The sequence below is a fragment of the Vitis vinifera genome, chromosome 4, assembly GCF_030704535.1.
Source record: "Vitis vinifera cultivar Pinot Noir 40024 chromosome 4, ASM3070453v1".
Taxonomy (NCBI): domain Eukaryota; kingdom Viridiplantae; phylum Streptophyta; class Magnoliopsida; order Vitales; family Vitaceae; genus Vitis; species Vitis vinifera.
Window position 1 is genome coordinate 23,420,778 of NC_081808.1, and position 20,700 is coordinate 23,441,477.

The 20,700-nt window shown below is 34.3% G+C and overlaps 1 protein-coding gene across 1 annotated transcript; it reads left to right on the plus strand.

Annotated features, from left to right (window-relative positions):
* The first annotated feature begins 8,572 nt into the window (after window positions 1-8,572).
* Window positions 8,573-12,717, plus strand: LOC100245396 (protein BOLA2). The gene is made up of 3 exons (XM_002282693.4): window positions 8,573-8,711; window positions 12,070-12,188; window positions 12,289-12,717. Exons 1-3 carry the CDS (start codon window positions 8,649-8,651, stop codon window positions 12,482-12,484), a joined length of 378 nt encoding a protein of 125 aa, XP_002282729.1. The 5' UTR covers window positions 8,573-8,648; the 3' UTR covers window positions 12,485-12,717.
* The last annotated feature ends 7,983 nt before the right edge of the window (window positions 12,718-20,700 follow it).

A 20,700-nucleotide genomic window follows, 5' to 3' on the forward strand; every position in this document is an offset into this window, starting at 1 on the left:
GTCAGTGCATCCCGATGAGTACTGGAGGACGCTAAAAGGCTCCAGATAGAAATACGAGCCTGAGTGCTCTGCAACTGCCTCAAAATCTCGTCATCCTCTGCTCTGACCTCCTCCTGGGATGACGTACCCCTTAAGGGTCTAGCGGCAGCGGCTGGAGGTGGCTGTCTCATCACTCTACCTCCTCGGAGAACATACTGAATGTCCAGAGTCTGAGAATCATCAGCGTATGGAGCCTGAACCCCCGCAACATCCGGGATCAAGATGAAAGGCGTCCGGACACTGTAATGCGGCAAAATCAATGGCTCAACGGTGGCAGCCTGGACGGACGCCGCCTCGGGAACTAATCGGAACGGAGCAAGCATCCGAGGACCCAGAGTCACCCCACTAGTCTCATAAATCACATCTGGCATGATAGGCTCTGGGTCTGAATCATCATCACTCAGCATGTGGATGTGGTCATCGATCACATCAAACTCTAAGAAATGAATGCCATCGGCTGGTGGAGGGACTGCATGTGTGGTGTGAGCAGGTAACGGGTTCGTGGTCACACTCGGCTGACCCAAGTGTACCAAACCCTGGTCGATCAAATCCTGAATGGCATGCCTCAAAGCAGTGCATCGATCGGTCTCGTGTCCCGGCCCCTGATGGTATGCACAGTGTAGATCCATCCTGAACTGAGGTGGAATCGGCTGAGGCGGTGGCCGAGGGGTGAGAGTAGTCAATAACCCAGCCTCTGTAAGCTTCCGAAGAGCCTGGCTCAACGGCATGCCTATCTGTGAAAACTGTCTCTGCGTCCTCAAAGCAAAAGGTGCAGAGGTTTGCTGAGCTCGAGGCCTAGGGTATGAAGGTGCGGGCCTCGGAGTGAACTGTGCAGCGTAACATGGCTGTCCAGTGGCCGTGTATGAAATAGGAGGCCTCTCAATGCCCTGAGTGGCATAGTAAGGTAGAGCCAATGGCTGAGCCTGATATGTCTGATCAAAAGCCGGGCAAGGTGCCCGTGGCCTGAACTGCTGAGGTGTGTAAGATGGATGAGTCTCTAGGAGCTGTGGGACCGGCTGATGACGCCTAGGAGGCCTCTGACTGGAAGAACCGATAGCGCTCACATCTACTGGCCTCGGACCTACGAATGGTTTCTTCCCCTTAACATCACTAGGGGAAGAATCTGTCCATAAACCTCTCGAGATACCGTCCTCGACATCATACAATGCCATAACTAGAGACCCAAAATCCGTGAACGGGGCCCCTACCACATGTCTGGCGATCCGCGGCTGCAGGCTCCTCAAAACCATCTGAATCTGGTCCCTCTCTGATGGTCTATCGATAATCTCAGCTATCTTCCCGCGCCAGCGGGAAATGAAAGAAGAAACAGACTCCTCTGCCCTCTGTCTCAAAGCCTCGAGCTCTCTCCTCGATACATCTACGACAGTGTTAAACGAAAACTGTCGTAGGAACTCCTGGGCCAAGTCGTCCCATGTGCGGCGCCTCGAGGCCTCCAGAGATGCAAACCAACGCTGGGCCGCCCCACTCAAAGATAGTGGGAAAAGAGTAATCATCTGAGGCTCGTCCAGTCCATGAGCCCTCATCACGGTGCTGTATAATCGGAGATGGAGACGTGGACAACCAATGCCAGTATACCTCTCAATGTCAGGCATCCTGAACTTAGCCGGCAAGCTGGCTACCGGCACTCCATCAAAACCCTCCCAAGTAATGGCTCTGTCGGAAGTCCTCAACTGCCTCAACCCCTGCTCAAGCCTATCCATGCGAGCATGTGGGTCCTCTGAGGTCGGGGTAGGCACGGTGGCGGGAGGCGGAGCAACCTCGGTCTGGCTATGTAGGGTGAACGGCATGGCCTGTGGTGCTGACTGACTGGGTGGAGGGGGTGGTGGCACTGTATGGTCATACTGGGCACCATCCAGGGGCGGGACCTGCTGGGCCTGCTGCCCATCTATCCTCCGGCCAAGGCTAGCTATAGCCTCCTGAATCGAAGCCATGGCCTCAGCGAACTGATCGACGGTAACTATCTGTGAATCCATATCCCTCTGATCTGATCTCTGGTCTAACTGGTCTGATGTCCTGATCAATCTACCCCCAACTCTGATCCAAGAAGTCGAACCCAGACTGAACTTATCGGTACTCCTGTAATAGTGGAAATACTAGATAAGGTGCGGGATAAGGGAAACTTCACAAAGAATGTCTATCAAATGTGACAAAAGGTAGCCTGGAAGCAAACAAACTGATATCCAATCTTGAGCAGATATATAAGAGACTACTGCGAAGGTAACCAAACCTGTTACTACTGAACCGGCTCTGAAGGCCCACAGATGCACCCACGTGTAGGGAGGGAGTCCTAATCGGAGGATCTACGGCTCAACCTACAAGGTGAAGGGTGGCTCTAAATGGATATGGGTGGACTTTAAAAGATCCCTAGCAGAAGCGATCGTACCCTCCGGCGGTACGCAACCATCTGCACGCCTCAAAAAGAGACGGGGTGCTTCCATGCAAGGTGGTCATCACCTCCACACATGCACTACCTCGACATCCCAGGGGGTTTCCTATGGTGAAACCTCTCAAACTCTCGACGCTCAATGGTCAACTAAAGTGCACAGTGAAAGGTGTGGGTGCATCCGAAAACTCTAAGAATCTGGAGCAGAAGAGGAAACACACTGGCCGCACGACTATCCATGAAACCTAGCTCGGGGCTATACAGGTCTTCAATGATCGGACTCCAATCGACATCAAAGTGTCGCTTTCCTCCAGAATGCTCCCGTGCATCGATATAGCCCGTCGCTAGACCCTACTCCTAATCTCTGGCTCGGTCAGAGAGCAAGCACACAGAAGGTCTCACACTTGCAATAGTGAGAACCGAGATGAAAGGAATGACCGAGACCAAGAGATTTGGAAGTAAGGGGATAGAAGTGAGACCCACATAGACAAGCGACATGCAATCATGTAGAGGGAGGGCAGTCATGCATCATACAGTCAGGCAGAGCAGAATATATCACTCATGTACACACAAGATAAGCGAGAATACGACAATCAAGACAAATAGTGATACAGACATCATGCTCAAAGACAATCAAAATAGTATACAAGTCAGAGAATCAACATGTCAAGCCGAGTGATATATAATGGTGAGTGTATGTATGTGAAGTGATCAGAACAATCATGCCAAAATCAGAATCAATATGCTAAGCAATGCAATAAGATCAATCATCAATAATCCAGCATATCAAAATCTCAAATGAATACGACATCTAAGCATGCATCAAGTAATCCTCAATGCACAATCAAGAGATGAGCATCCACTGATCGTCCAATCAAATGCCACGTTTGCTTCACTCTAAGTTCAAGCTTGACCCTCTAAAAGTTTCCCCAGCGGAGTCGCCATTTTGTGGACCCCGCATTTCGTGCTCATGCGTTTCCCACTCGAATGGCGAGCTCGATTTTAATTTGAAAAATTGATTTTTATTTGATTAAGAAAATGACTTGGAGTCGCCACTTATTTTTGTTTTATTTTTAAAAGGGTAAACAAAATAAGAAAGAAAACCCTAAGTGCGACTCCTTATTTTGGAAAAGGTGGTCTGTGAAAAACCAGATCGGGTTCGGGGGTCAGGTTACTTATCAGGAAGGTACGGTAAAGACCGTAGCACCCCTCTAAGCCCCTGAAGTCAGGTCTCTACTAATATAATGAAGCTGACGTGGCAATTGATGAGTAAATCAATGAATATTTTGAACGATCATGCACACATAAAAATCGAGACATGCATAGACAACGATTAGAGGGAAAATGGGTACATACCTGGGTAACGAGTCACCATGCGCTATCAATAGAGAGGGTTAGTACACCATATAGAGCACAAAACATATCATATGCATCACTAAACAGGGATTAAAATTGTTCGAAGGAAAACTGGGTTTTTGAAATTCATTTGAGAATCGGAATCTTAGAGATTATTTGAAAATTGGATTCTTAGGAATTAGATGTGAAAATGAGAACTTTTAGAAATTAATTTTGAAAGAAAATGGAGATTTTGAATAATTATTTGAAAGTTCGGGATAAAAATAAATAAATAAATAAATAAATAAATTACGAAAATTGGGACTTTGGAGATTAAATTTTGAAACAAATCAGAATTGAAAATTATTTGAGAAGTAAAAACTACGAAAATTGAATTATAAAAATTGGAAACCTTGGAAATCATTCGAAGACGAAATTTTTATAAATGAATAAAATGATAATGATAATAATAAATGAGTAACGGAATAAAATGCGAGAATTGAAATATTGAAAACTGAAAATTCAAAGAACTAAATTTGGAAATCGGAATTTTGAAGAAGACAGAATTTTAAATAAATGAATGAGTGAATAAATAAATGGATGGAATAATAATAATGACGAAATAATAATGATTAGATAAATAATAACGAAAGTTAGAATTTTGGAAATTGGAAATTGAATTTAGAGATTGGAAATTTAAAGAATTATTTAGGGATGAAATTTTAAATAAACGAACAAATGAATAGGATAACGAAAATAATAACGATTGGATAAATAATTGTGAAAGTTAGAATTTTAGAAATTGGAAATTGAACTTAAGGATTGGAAATTTAAAGAATTATTTAGGGATGAAATTTTAAATAAATGAACAAATTAATAAGTAAATGAATGAAATAATAATAAAATTTTTGAGATTGGAAATTAGATTTGGAAGTAATAACGAAAATAATACTTAAATAAATGAATGTCAATAGTGAAAAATTAAATTTGAAAAATGGAATTTTGAAAAATTGAACTTTAATTATTGGAATTTTTAAAGGAAATAAACAAATAAATAAATGAAAATAATGATAATAATAACGAAAATAATATTTAAACGAATGAACGTGAATAGTAGAATTTTTTTAGATTGAAAATTAAATTTGGGAATCGGAATTTTAAGAATTACTCAAAAATAGAATTTTTTAAAAAATAAATAAATAAAATAATAATAATAAAAAGAATAAGGATTAAATAAATAAATACGGAAATGGGAATTCCGGAAGACTATTCTAAAATGAAAGCTTTAAAAAGTATTTGAGAAATGGAATCATGAATGGAATTTTGGAGACCTAGAGTTAGGAAAATTGTTAAAATAATAAGAAGATAAATAAAAAGTCAAAAGCCTACTGGGCCATATGCCAAAGTGACCACACTTAGAGGTGGCCAATGTGGGAATTTTTCAAATGATGTTTGACCATCCTAGCAGCCCAAGGAAAAATAAAGCAAAGTCTTGCAACGTGTACATCATGAATTTACATCTGGGCCCCACCATCAACCACAAGATATTAGCATGGCTGCAACTGCTCTCTTGGCACCCCTCTTTTTTTACTTTAACAATTTCACTCCCTTTCTCCTCCACACGATTAAATACGATGGAATCCATTTTTTTTTTTAATATAAACTCTAAGTACAGCTGGGTCTATGTTAGAAGCTCATCCAATTTAGTGAACTGGCTGTCATTCGAGTGGGGGGCCTCCTGAGATACTACTTGTTCTGCATCCTCTTCCTTTGACACGGTTCTGGATATAAGAGAAGAATCTCCACTTTTTGCATCGAGGGGAAGAAGTATGTCATCCTTTACTTCGTTACCAGGTTCCATTTTCTAACCCTAACAATCTCGAGAGTTGCGGTGTTGGTGGGATGAGTATATACATGCATGCGGCATGCATGGAATGGGTACAATGTGGCCATGCATGGCCATGCCAAGATGGGAAGAGATGGGTTTAGCGGGGTATCTTGATGGGTATAGTGGACGACAATGGGTATGAGGATGTAAGAGGGCTTGACTATGGTGTTGGGAATGAGCATGGGATGGGTAGGATATGGCCATGCAAAGGTGGAAGCGATGAGGTAAGTGATGTGCTGATGGGCGTGAAGACCCTTGAGAGGATGGGAGGTGGATGAATGACCCCATTCATGCAAGACATCCAGTGCATTGAAAATGCCACAGTCCACTTGCTTTATAAGGGTAAGTGCATCGTTCACCAGCTGAAGCAAGAGAGTCTTTGTCGAGGCATCTTGGTAGGAATAAGTTGCTTTTAAAAGTGGGGTAATCTTGAGGACCAAGGATGAACGAGGATAGCGTATAGAAACTGTAGGAATTAGTGGCCTCATGGGTCATTGGGTTGTCAAACGGATAGCTGGTCACCACGTTCTCGGTTGGAAGAAATCAGCGCCTCATGTCATGCTCATCAAAACCTGGTGTAACTACAAACTGGCTCAAGTAGCTTCTCAGCAGGCGAGCAAAAACAAGCATGCCCCGGAGCCCCAATCAACAAGAAACAAAGTGATAAAGAGAGGAAGCAAAACATGGAGATATAATATGAACCTAGCTCTATTTTATGGGTAATCAAAGAAGCTAGGGGCAGGTATCATAAACAAGGGACAGAAGCATGTTTTCTTTTATCCATATCAAGTTCATGAATGAAGCCATGCGTCAAATATTTGCAGGGAAAACCCAGGGAGCCAAAGAAAAAATAAACAGAGCATATATATACACAAACAACCTTAGCAAAACAAATCAGTAGTCTTTGATGCCCAAACCAATCAACAGAGAATAAAACGTACCTAGGAATCTGGAGACTTTCCTCTGCGTGACAGCAAAGGCACCACCTCCTGGAAGGAAACTCCTCTAGCTTCCTCCTAAGGAATACCCCGTATAGCTTACTTTGTTTCCCCCTCTTTTTCCTTTCCAGACCCTCTGTTGGTGTCTTCTTCAGCAAGCCAACCCCCCATTTCCTGTTCATCACATCAGCAAGCATGGGCTTGCAACCACTCCCCTGGCTGCCCACGTCTCTTGCCGTGTCTATGAAGCTGTTCTCTTTGCAGAAAGGGGTCCCCCCCACTCCTCACTGAATTCCACTCCCGGATCCCTCTTGAAATGCCACCTTGCTTCAACTTATCAAAATAATAAAATGAGGTAATAATGATAAAAATCATATCATTGAACCAATACACTTGGTTTAAAACAGGGGGTCTACAGTAGTACAATCGAATGAGACTTGCGTGTAAAACTAAAGGACTTGAGTTATACACACATGATACTAATTCTCGGGTTATGTTTTTTCAATATTCACAAAACCTTTTGCTACTTCAATTGGATCCTAATATTATATGTAAGAAGATAAATTAATTTCAAATTCAATGAGGGATGAGAAAGATTGTAAATTTTTTTAATAAATAAATCAATCATAACTTAATTTATGTAGGGTTTGGCTCGACAAAAAGATAAATTAATTTCAATTTCTACGAAGGATAAATAAAATTTTAATTTCTTTTTAATAAGTAAATCAATCACAACTTAATTTATAAAGAGATAAATTATTATAGGTATAAAAAAATTTAAAATTAAAGACCACTTGTTGAAATTATAATTGTGAAATATTGGGAAAAAATAGTTTAATGGAACAAAATAATTTATTTTTAATTTTTCCATTACAGGAACAAGGAACCAAACATTAGAAAGAAAGCAAAAAAGGAAATCGAAAAAAAAAAAATTCACACTAATATTAATAAAAATAAAAATAAAATAAAGAATGAATAAAAACCAATGATAAAAATATCGGTAATCACGGATATATCGGTACTTCGATTTTATGAATATATCGGAGATAGACGAATATTTTGGAAAAAAATATTGATAAGCCTAAAATTGATCAAAATTTATAAAAATACAAGAAAAACTTTATAAAAATGTAATTAGAAGTATAATAAATATTTTAAAGTTGTTTTATTAAAGAATTTGATATATATATAATATGATTTATCATATTTGATAATAATATCGTATGCATCGATAAAAATATGAATTTTATAAGTATACATTTATTATTAAATTACATCAAATATTATTTCATAATAATATTATGATATTTGATTAAAATATGTCTAACTTAAAAATATATATTAATATTAAAATTATGACTCATTTAATTCAATTGTATTGAATGATATAAAATAAATTATGATATATGTACAATTTTTTAATATTTAATTAATTTATTAATGATATTAAAAACATTATGAAAAAAATTATTATGATAATTTTTATATTTTTGGTAATAAATTAAAAGAGATTTTTGTATTTAATTATAAAATAATTATAATTAATTTTCTCTCTAAAATTTTCTTTTAAGATTTTCTTTACTTGATAGCTTTGAATATATATTTTTAGTGCAATACTTTATCGAAGAACAAGCTTGTCCTGGTGGTCTCAAAAGTTGAGCACCTTTTTGATTGGGTTCGAATCCTCTCGGCGGCACAAAAAAGAGGCCTTTTTCATTTTTGAGAGCTTACTGTAGCAGAAGCACTGTAGCGCATTGATCGGCCGAAATATCGGTGATTTTCTTCCTTTTAGACCCTTTTTCCATTAAATCGGAGATAAATCGCCTGATGCCGATATATCGGCTGTTTTTTGCCCATTTTCAGCGATTTTTCTCCACAAAATATCGTTTCTACTTCTCCGATGCACGATATATCGGATATATGGCTGACATATCCCTACATTTTCCTCCTTGACAAAACCGACATGATAGAAATATAGTTCCAAGAACATAAGCACCACAGAAATAAGAGAAAAGGGTGTTGGGGGAGAAAGGAGAGAGAGAGGATGGGAGTGACAAAGGAAGACGTGGAATCTTCATTGACCTCTGTAATGAACCCTTCTCATCTGGTAATACTCTATCCTTTTATCTTTCTTTTCATTTTCCTATGCCCTCTGTTTGGTTTCTTAGAAACACCAGGAGAAAAAAATATATGCTATTTGTTTTTAGTCCAAGTTTTCCCTCGTTTTCTGGTAGCCAAACAGAGGTAATCTTGCCACTGAGGTAAGTAGATAGTTGACCGCGGTGGAATGAATCTGGGTTTTTCATAGATGAAATTTTAATGTTCATAACTTCAGTTTCTATTAGGGTTTCGCTTCTTGTATATGAGAATATGATTTGGGTTGAAAAGGATTGGGAAAATTAGTTTTTGTGAAGTAAAATGAGATTAATTTGATGTTTGGTAATGAGTGCATTGATGTTGGCAACTGACCATGTGGCTGATTTTTGTATCAATTTTATCCATTGATTTTATACTTCTCATCTAAGAAGAATTGAATTTTCTCGCTGAAGCTTTTTGTCTATAGACATCACATTGCACAGAGTTGTAACAGTTGATTGACCGAGATTGAGGAAGTGGCAATTCTGAACAAGTTTAACTATGAACTGAGTCAGGGAAGAGTGAAACGCCCTTTTACTTGATGGCTCTTTTTGGGTTTGCTCTCATTTGTGGTTAGATTCTGTTGAATCAGGAAGGTAAAAAATAAGTTGATGGATCATGGCAGCATGGAGGGGATATATCTGGTTTAGTTGAAAATTTTTCCTGGTGGTGGTTTGCTAGATCATTAGGAAGGAGAGGAAACATAAGATCATCCATACCCTCGAATCCTGTTTGGAGAGTATACAGGACTTATCTAAGTTTCCTTTTTGGATTTTTTTTTTCTTGATCCATTTGTATGAGGTCAGATTGCAGTTTTATCTGATAAATATCTCTAGATTGGGCTACTTTGCACAGACCACGAATAAGCATCCAATATGTCTTTTCCCTTTCAGTTTTTTATATATTTTTTATTCTCACTTAGTATAGCTTAGTGGTAGTGACAGAGTCAAGTCTGGAGTACTTTTGATGCTGAGCAACCTGTTACAGATGCTGCTATGCATTTATCCTTTTTAACTTCTCTTATCAGGTCGATTATACCTTCTTCTTCTTTTGTCCCGCAATTGAACTTCAGTGTCATTTTTTAATGTATTGTGTTCCCCGAGTTAGGTAGGTTTTAACCAGATTTTTCTTGTCCAGGTCTTCTATAATGTTGTGTTTTGGTTTTTGATCTGAAGAGTTGAACTGTTGTAGGTATTTTAATTTTGTTATGATAATTGCTTTAACTGCGTGACTTGGCCTGTTTTGGAGATATCTGCTTCATTTTTAGTATTCTTAATATAACATTCTTTTTACCAATGAGTTCAATTTTAATAACTTGGCATTATATTGGTTTAGATATTCATAGCTCCGTGATATAGTGAAAAAGAAAAAAAGACTATATATGTTAATTAATATAATTTAATTTTCATGGGGAAGTCTTAGGCCAATGCATTGTTGGATGTTGTCACAAGCACGACTTTCCTCCACAAGTTTTTCTCGTTTTGCAGCAGTTATAAGTCCTCTTAGCTAGCCAATGTTCACCCACACAAAATTGCAACAAGCAAAAAAAAAAAGGGCCAAGCTAACACAATGTTATAGGAAACTCTTCCCCAACTTGTGTTACTTCTACACAAAGTTCACGAGAACACTTAGCCTTCTCTCAAGTAAGACTCTCACACTCTCTCTTGGTGAGTTCATGCTTTAAATGGTTTGTGGGCACACATATTTATAGGTTTTATCAACTAACAACTTTCCACATATAGAGGAACAACATTTTTGAGTTCAAATTCAAACTCAAATTTCAATTTGAAATGTTTTCACCCATCTCCCTGCTTCAGCCATTGAACTGATTCAAAGCCCCTCTACTGCTGCCACTTGTTTGCAACATGCAATGTTTGCCTCTTAATATATGTCACATGTCCTCAAGCTCAACAACCCATGTTACCATGTTAGGAATTACTTGCATGCACATATGCTTACCACCTAGTGCTTATTGGGGAGGTTGGCTTGGCTCGTGTCAAGTGTTTTCCTACCTACCTTAGCTCACATGTCGACCAATCGCATGTCAAGCCCTTGTTAACAGGCCCTTGCTTAAGCTTGTCCTGATGCAAAAGAACCTCCATGTGTTAGTGTCAACCGATGCTTGTTTTTAAGCTCACAACATGAGCATCAACCTACTCAAGTGTCTAGTCAACCCCTTGTGTGTCCAGTTTGTTGCTTGTCTATCTAAACAGCTCATGTGCTCTCTTGGCCCAGATGCTTCCAACTTGCCTTGGTGCTAAGCCCTCTTTTAGCTCATGTCTCGTGGTTTTATGTTAGTCCTTGTGTGCCCCAACCTAATTGATCCTTCTAAACCGAGGCAACCATGCTCATCCATGTGCCATAGTCGTGCCCCATGTCATTGTGCCAATAGGTTGCATGACACATCATGGCATTTCACCAATGTGTGCTAGCAAGGCTCATTCATCTACCTTGCTCATGTCTGAGGCCCCTTATGTTGTGCCTTTGGGGTGGCTTAGCTCATGCCACTATCACCTCCTTTGAGACATGCACCCCTCTTCCTAAAGAGCATTATAGGCCATTTCCAAAGTGCTTGAAGGAGACATCATGGGAAACATGATGATTTTTCTAAAAATAAAAAATCAAAATTCTACTTGGAAAAAGAAAAATACTGACAACCCAAAATTTCACACTTGAATTATAGCCTTGTCGAGGCGCATCGCCGTGGTAGCCCGCGTGCTGTGTGCTGCCCCAAGTTCTAGCAACGTATGTTGTACCTCAAGCCACCACCAAGGCTCCACATGATCCCTCGTAAGCCTCAGTTACTATGTTGCCTGCCTTGATAGACACTCATGGTTGCAAGGCGCCACCCCATGAGGCCTTGGTGCCACATTGTTTGAGTCAAGGTGCTGACAGATGTCCAAGGTCATCCTATTCTTCCTCCAAAGTTCTATCATGATTAATCTCAGATTTTTTCTCCTTTTTTATGCCTCCACTAATAGTTTCTGTTTTAGTTCCTTTTACTATTGCTAGTTACAATTATGGGTGGTTCTTATTGAACCATCCTGCACTGAAATTTGATGTGAGGAGCATTGAATTGAAGAGTTTTACAATGCTGCCCAAGGTTCAGTGTGGAAAATTATAAGTGGCCCAAGTTGCATGACCTGCCTGTGGTTAAAATGGCCTCCTTTGTCTTGGGAATGGGAAAGAGTAGTAATATTTTTTTTGGAAAGTGTTTGGTTTTGTTCATACACACGATTTCAGGCCTTTTTGCCTTTTTGTCTTCTATCGTTTGCAATTTATGATTATTCACTGCTTTTAGTATAAAATTTTCATTTCTGCATCCACAGGCATTCTCAATAACTCCCTTCTCCTTTTCATATTCTCTGAGTGCCATAAATTTGATTCTCATATGGATTAATATTCTTAGTTTTTTTGTGTTTCAGGAAGTGATTGATACATCTGGTGGGTAAGTTTCTTCTTTTAAACAGATTCACTTTGAGCTTAAGAAATATCTTTAAGCTTCTCTCTCAGTTCCTTAACACGATTGAAGTGCATGTGGTGAGCAGGTGTGGTGCAAGCTTTGCAATTGAAATTGTGTCAGAACAGTTTGAAGGGAAGAGGTTGCTGGAGAGGCATCGGATGGTGAATGCTGCACTGCAAGAGGAGTTGAAACAAATCCATGCTCTGTCGATAAAGAAAGCTCTGACCCCAGAGCAGTGGAAACAACAGCAAGAAGCTGAAAATTCTCAGCCTGCTGCTTAAATGGATGCTGCAATATTTCAGATGTTTCAGACAATATGTTCTGTATCTCGTTAATAATACATTCATATCAAAAAATGGCTGTGGACACGTTGGATCTGGAGTAGAAATACTTACCCCAGAGTTGCATAGTAATGCTTCATCATATCTTTGAAAACTTTGCCTTTTGGGTGTGGTTGAATGTTGGTTTGGATTGTAACTTATTGAAATGGAAGAGATTCAGAGTTGGACTTCAATCATTTTTTAACTTCAAAATTTTCTTCTCATATTCTTGCTCCTGAGCTGCAATCTCTACTCTAAAATTATATGCATTGTGACCTCTGATATCATACCAGTCATGGACTGTTGGGCCTTGTATTTCTTAATTATTTCTTTCAAATTCTTTTCCGGATTGTGATTTCTCGGGAAACCAATCATTTCATTATGCAATTTTTACTGTTGGAGGAGGAATCCTTGTATTCCCGACTGGGCTTAAACTACCGGCAAAAACTTTGCACTAGACTTCTCAGTTTTCTCTAGGTGATGGCATCAGTTTTCTGAAATTTCCCAGGAAAATCCCAGCTTTCTGATGAAGTTCCACTTCCCCACATGTTTCTGGATGTAGCCAAACAAAGCCATTGTTTTGTTGGGATGTTGTTAGGTTCACATGGGGACTCTCACCCATGTGCTTGAAATGGGTATTCAAATATAAACATAATGACATGTAGGTAGTCCTAATTAAAAAATGCAAAATCCGCCACCTCAAGGAACGGCCCCTTTTCTGCACCATCTTCCCAACTACCCATGCGATAACAGCGGACCCAAATCTTCCATTAGGCCGCCTCTTTGAACGATCTGGTCAACGATCAAATGAAGCCTTCCTTGACGAGAAGCAAAGAAAATGCTCCTAAAATTGAGAGAGAGATTGTCGTATTCTTTAAGGAGTAGAGGCCAAAGCCCTATCAAGAGTAGAGGTGGCAATGAATTGAGTTTGTGTCGTGTTAAGGTAAGAAATAGTGTATTTGATTTTAATTATAATATGGTTAGAATATAGAAAATCTATTAAAATTTTAAATTTATATTTTTTATTATTTTGTTTAATGTTTTAGCTATAGAATATTTTTAATCTTTATAATGAAATATAGAATTTTTTTTACTTAATTATTTAATTTTTTAACTATATGATATTTATAGCAAAAAAATATTTTTATAATTTTAAAAATATAAAATTAATGAATTTTTATGGATTAAAAAGGTCATAAATAGATTGTATTGTAAACAAATTATTTTGACATTTAAATTGGTTAAATACGTCATAAAGGAGTTGAGTCTTAAGTAGGTTATTTTCACACTATCAAACACGAAGATAACCCATTCAACAATTGAGTGGTAGATTTTGAGGTTATCAAACATATTTATTGCAATTAGAGTGCATTTACCCCCTACACTATAATAGGGAAAGGTGAAGAAGAGGCATCCATAGGTGATTAGAAGCTCTTCTTTCACATGATTGACAAAGAAAAGGTGCTTCCCAAACTAACTTTAGGCAAAGAGGTTGCTTTCAATGACATTCTTCATATGTCAAACTTGCTTTCTAGCTTAGTGTATATTTTCTTACTTTGGAAGGTAATTATGGTCAAGATCATGTTTGAGTCTGCCAAAGATTTGATGTATATATAACGAAGGTTATTATAATCAAGGCTTGTTCATGTCAAACATTTTTTAAGTTATTAATAAGATTACTTTTAGTTCTTTTGCTTCTTTTATTACCTCTTGTTATTTGTGACATGATATATTAGGACATATAAATTATTCTTACATATAGAATTTAAAAGGTAGATATTAAGTTAATACATAAAATTTTATTAGAAAAGTATGAAAAATGTGAAAATTATGTAGAATTTAAAATCACTAAGAAAAATTGCAAGATAATAATAAATAAATAAAAAAAAACCAATCAAAACTAGAGTCTTATTCACAATGACCTAGGAGACTTTAATAATACAATGAGTAAAGCTGATAAAAGATCTTGTATAATCTTTATAGATTATTATTCAATATATACAAAAGTATATCTTTTAAGGAACAAAGATAAAAATCAAAGAAGCTTTCATAAAATATAAAATTAAAATAGAAACCAACTAATAAATTAATAAGAGGCTAAGAATGTAATAGATAGAGGAGGAAAGTATGATCAACAACTTTTGTGAAGATCATACGATCATTCATGAGATAACCCTCTGTCACTCCCTTGAATCAAATTGTCATGGAAAAGAAGAATAAGACCTTAAATATGATATATGCAATATTAGTAAGTTTAGGAGGACCCTTGAACTTGTGAGAGAAAGTTATCATCTCTACATATCACATTCAAAATAAGATACAAAAAAGAAAAAGAAAAAAAAATACAACACCATATGAGCTACAGAAAGGCTATGCCCTAACCTAGCATACCTCAAAGTATGGGGGTGTCTTGAGAATGTTGTTTTTTCTAATCCTAAGAAAAGTTAAGTGAACATTTAGTAAAACTTAATATTTATTACTTAATGATTTAAATTAACTTTAAATTAAATTATTCATAAGTTGTTAATTTAAAACTTATTTCCTAATTTTTACTTCAAGTATTAAGGTTGTTTGATAAAATTAGCTTAAAATTTATTCTAAATCATTAAATTGATATATTTATCCTCATTAATTTTAACTAATATTTATTCTTTTACTGATCCAAATGAATAAATTTATTTGTTAAACATTCATATTTAATGTATAATAGATTCATAACATAACTATAAAAATATTTACTGTAAAAAATAAGTTGTGAGTGTAAAGTCATGTTTATAAAACATACTCTCAATAAACATGGACAAATGAGACAAAAGAGATTTGAGATTAAAAAAAAATTAATTATTTTAACTTAATACTTAAAAGTTATTTTTTACTTTAAGTTATGATATTAAGTTACCAAACATGCTTAATCTACTTAATAATTTAAATTAAGTTATTAATTTTATTTACTAAATACCCTTTTAAGTCTTAAAAGTTTTGATGTGATGTCCATTGGATATGCTAAAAATAGTGCAACATACAAGTGCCTCCCGATTAATTTTGAGAATGACCTAATGGAAATGAACACTAAAATGGAAACAAAGAATGCTAGCTTCTTTAAAATGATCTTTCCTTATGAAAACTAATAAGGAAAATCAAATCCAAATAACAATTAGATGCAATTCTAATGAACACTTTGAAATTGAGTTAAGAATAAGTAAATGAGCTAGGGAAAAATAAACTTTTGGAGTGACTTCGACACTTTCCTAGCAGATGATGAACTTATAAAGAAGTTGACAAGTGGACCAAGGTCAAGTAGACACTAACAACATCTCATTAGCCTTTTGGAATCTTCCAAATTCAAAAATCTAAGATTTGGCACCTAAATTATCAAATTTGCATGAATACTGGCATTTCCGCATGAACATGCAAAAACTAAAGTTGGTTAGTTGCAACATTGAAGTACTCTTTGAACCAATTGGCATGTATGTGCAAAATTTTGCTTGTTCATGCAAAATCCATTATTCAACTTACCTACAACTGTCACTCTTCTGGCTCATTTAGCATGCTTGTGCCAAATTTCACATGACTGTGAATCTCACATTTTTTTTCCTTTTCAACACTTTTCAATCTTCTTTCTTCCATAATCAATTAAATTCATCATTCACACTTTGAAATCATTCCACAACTCACAAAAAAAGGGTTAGTAATCATTGCGAGGGGAACTATATGTTAATTGAATATATTATATATAATTACTATTCAAAATATGTAAAAGTCATGAAAAATTACTATCTAAAATATGTTTTTTTAAGTAGTAAACATGGATATTTGAAAAGATATTAAAATCAAATAGGTTAATAGGGGGAAAAGGATAAGGTTGGTGACCAAAGGATATAAACAAAGGGAATATGTAAATTACTTTTATACTTTTGCGCTTGTGACTAGGATTGACTAGGATTTCCTCCATTAAATTATTGGGAGCTCTAGCTTCTAGTTATAACATGGGGATTTACTATATGAATGTGTAGACTCCATTCTTAAATAGGAGTTGAAAGAGGAAATCTATATGGACTAACAGATGGTTGTCTATTCCCTAAAGAGGAGCAAAAGGTGTGTAAGTTAGTCAAATCCTTATATGGATTAAAACAATTACCTAAACATTAACAAAACAAAATCAACTATGTGTTGGTATCTAATGGATTTTTCATTAATGATATTGAAAAATATATTTATAGCAAAATTGGGAAGAAAACATATGTCATCATATGCTTATATGTAGATAATATGTTAATTTTTAGGACTAGCCTAAAGGTCGTATGTGAAACTAAAAGATTCCAAGAGCCTAAATTTAATATGAAAGACCTATGAGAGACAAAGATAACTGGAGGAATGAAAATAATTAGAACATTTAATAGGATTAAACTCACATGAGAACACCATGTTAAGAAAATCATAAATAAGTTTAAACACTATTGTAAATCAGTGTCAATTCCTAATAATTCTAGTTGTAGGTTGAAGAAAAATAAATAATATAATGTATCCTAGCCGAAGTATACTCAAATTATAGGTTGCCTAATGCACTTAACTAACTAGATCAAACTAGCATTGCTTATATAGTGCATAGATTGAGTTGGTTCACTCAAAGCCCTATCAAAGACCATTGAAACGTTATTTATAGAGTACTTAAGTACCTGAAATGCTCCATTGATTATCATTTGTGCTATAATGGATTTCTTGATATACTACAAAGATACAATGATGCCAACTAGATATTGGATTTAGATGAGATGAAATCTATTAGTAAATATGTCTTGAAAGTCTTCAAAATAAACTTACCTTAGTCACTATGGAAGGTAAGTTAATTACCTTAGAGAAGGCTAGTTTTTAGGTTGAGTGGCTTAGAAACCTCTTAGAAAATATCTCTTTGTGCATGAGACCAACATCATTTGTATGTATGTTTTGTGATAGCTAGATTGTGTTGTAAATGTTTAAGACAAGGATCATATCCATAAATCTTATTAGGTCAAAGTTGAATTTGGTCAATCCTTAAACCAAACCACTAAATAGAAAGCTAATAGAAGAAACATGAGGGAGATAAGGTTTTGCTTAGTACAAAATCATGAGTGATTGTAACTTAATTTACATGAATGAAAATTCTAATGAGTGGGTTTATATGGTTAATAACAAGTTTCTTGTTAACTATGAGATACATTGTCATTTATATGTGAGTCCATTAGATAATATGGATGGCGCATATTATGTAATGATTGAGGATTAATATATATTTTTAATGAATACCATATCCCTTATGGGTGGGCCGGGTGTTTATTTGTAGGATGCACTTGATGGATTTGTCTATATAAGAATGGAAGTGAGGGCGGCTTCTTATGAGAACTTAGGTAGGTTCTATAAAACTCTTATGAATATATGGGTAAGGTACATGAACTATTTGTGTTGACTTGTTTATGCATCTATTAATAAACAAAATAACATGGTTGGTGGTTCTTTAATCCACAATGAGAATCTTTGGTTCATAGAAAATTAGGATATAGGAGATTATCAACTCATGCAATTTATAGGGGATTGTGTAATTTTATGTAATTTTTGGTTTAGTTTTTAGGCTTTGAGGATAGTGTTCGATTTGTTTTAGCCTCCAAACGTGGTCATACAAATGCAATGTCCCTAGGTAAGGGAATATTTTTCCAAAATCATAACCTCCTTTAGAAAAAATAAATAAATAAAGTCTAAGGAAAGAAAAGGAAGTTACAAGATTGAGGAGATGAAACCACTAATCCATGCTAATACCAAAAAATTAAGGAAAAAAAAAAAACCAAGAACACTAAGAAGTTCAACTTTCATAGACCATAGTCAAAGATGAAAAAAAAAAAATTGTAAAAGAAATGAGGATTAGAAAAAAAATTATCATTAGTTAAATTTAGATATTTAAGGATTTGTTTAGAAACGTGTTCAAAATTGGTTCACAAAAATAGTTTTTAAGATATTTTTAAAGTTATTAATTATTTTTAAGAGTAAAATTATGTTTGAAAACTCAAACACCGAAAATAGTTTTCTTAATTTATTCTCTATAAAGACATTATGCATCCATGTATAATATAAAAGTTTATAAAGTATTCTTTATATTTTCAATTATTTCTTCTAACACTATAAAAAAACACTTAAAATAGTTGATAATTTCTCTAAAAATAATCTATTTTTATAATAAAATATTAAAAAATTGTTTCCAATAAGAAAGTTGCCATGATTTAAATTAAAAAAAAAGAAATTACTTTTTATCCCTTATAACATGAAACTATTTTTAAAAACACTTTTCAAATAAGTTTTAAGGTAATATTTGTTTTTTAGATTTAATTTTAAATTGAACTTAAAGTTAAATAGTATTTAACAATATTAAGTATTAAGTTTTATTTAATAATTTTTTATATTAAGTACTAAGAAATTTAAAAAATCAAAATGTTATTTTAAACATTTAGAAAAAAATGAAATATTTTGATTTTTTATTTAATTAAAAAATTAAAAAATAATTAATAAGTTAGAATAATTAAAAAAAAAAACAAATAACTTAAAATCTGAAAACAAATTATTTTACATAAAAAATTCAAAAAATCAAACAATACCTAAGATTCTAAAACTGAGGAAGATCCCTCGTGCCAAAACTAGGACTAATTTAGAGTTTAATTTAAGGTGATTAAGAAACCTAATTTGTGTTTAATTATAGTCTATTTATTACATTAATACGAAAGTAGTTAACAATGATTTATAAGCTAATTTAAAACCAACATAAAAAGAATGGTCCGAGTAATGTCACAATGAAAAAGAGGCTTCCATGATCACCCAAGATTTTGAATTTTCTCGGGAAAAAGACAACCACCTTGCCCATGTTCTAGAACAATCACCTGCATACGTCTCATTTTAGCCCTACAAAACCGATGCTATTTTGGGTAGAAGATGCCATCAATGTGGTTAGGTTTACATAGGTACTCTCTGCCACATGTGCTTTAATTCTATCTTCACACTTCAATCAACATGAATAAGTTTGGTGGTGAAGGGAAGAAGCATCTATCGATAAACGAGAGATCAAGGGCTTGTTTCAAAACGTTTTCAAAAATAATTTTTAAAAACATTTTTTTTTTCTTTTTATGTGTTCTAGAATAAAAGTTCATACGAGAAATTGAAAGATTTTTTAACCTGTTTTCTGCGTTGCTAAATTTAAAAAAAAAAAAAAAAAATTATTTATAGTTCTTTATTTTCTATCATTTTTCATATTTTTACCATTAGTTTTGAAATTATCCATAAAAATAAATGGAAATAGATTACAAAAATTTTAAATATATTATAAAAATACCATATTTTTTTATAAAGAAAAACAATTTTTATTAATAATTAATATTTTTTTAATAATAACAAATTATTTTTAAAAACAATTCACAAATAGAAGTTTAGGACTTTGGTTGGTATTCGTTTTCAATAATAGTTTTGTGTAGAAAACAATATATTTTTAGATAATCTCTTTTAATTGTTTTATATTATTTTCACTTATTTTTTTATAATTGTTTTAAAAAATAATTATATAAATATGTAAAATAATTTAAAATAAAATGTTAGATGTAAAAATAATTTTTAAAATATATTTAAAAATATTAAAAATATGATAAAAATATTTTAAATTTTCAAACTGACTTTTATTTTACAAAACATTATAAAACGGTTTAAAAAATTATTTTTAAAACCTATTTTTTAAAATAGTTTTCAAAAACAATTACCAAACGAACCCTTAACTTTTATTATTTTCTACTTATTACTTTATATTTTGATTTCATTCATTTATATATTATTCATTCTTTCTACCTTAATCTCATTATTTATATCTTTCATCTAATATTCTAATATATATATATATATATATATATATATATATATATATATATATATATATATATATATTTGGTTCTCAAAAATTAATTTAAAAAATAAAAAACTATTAAGTAAAATTATTATTAAAATAAAAAAACATATCTAAAAATCAAATAGAATTAAAACCAATAAAAAACTTATGTAATTTTTAAATTATTTATATTTTAAATATATTATTTATTCTCCCTCACTTTTCTTTTCAATTTTTTTTCTCCTATATCTTTTCTTAAATTATTCGAAAACTAAACATATTCTTAACA

Bases quoted from the DNA above. Each gene is read 5' to 3' on its own strand.
- LOC100245396 (XM_002282693.4), top strand. From the start codon at position 8,649: ATGGGAGTGACAAAGGAAGACGTGGAATCTTCATTGACCTCTGTAATG. The intron at 8,712-12,069 runs GTAATACTCTAT...CTGCATCCACAG, and splicing joins TAATGAACCCTTCTCATCTG to GCATTCTCAATAACTCCCTT. The intron at 12,189-12,288 runs GTAAGTTTCTTC...TGTGGTGAGCAG, and splicing joins GTGATTGATACATCTGGTGG to GTGTGGTGCAAGCTTTGCAA.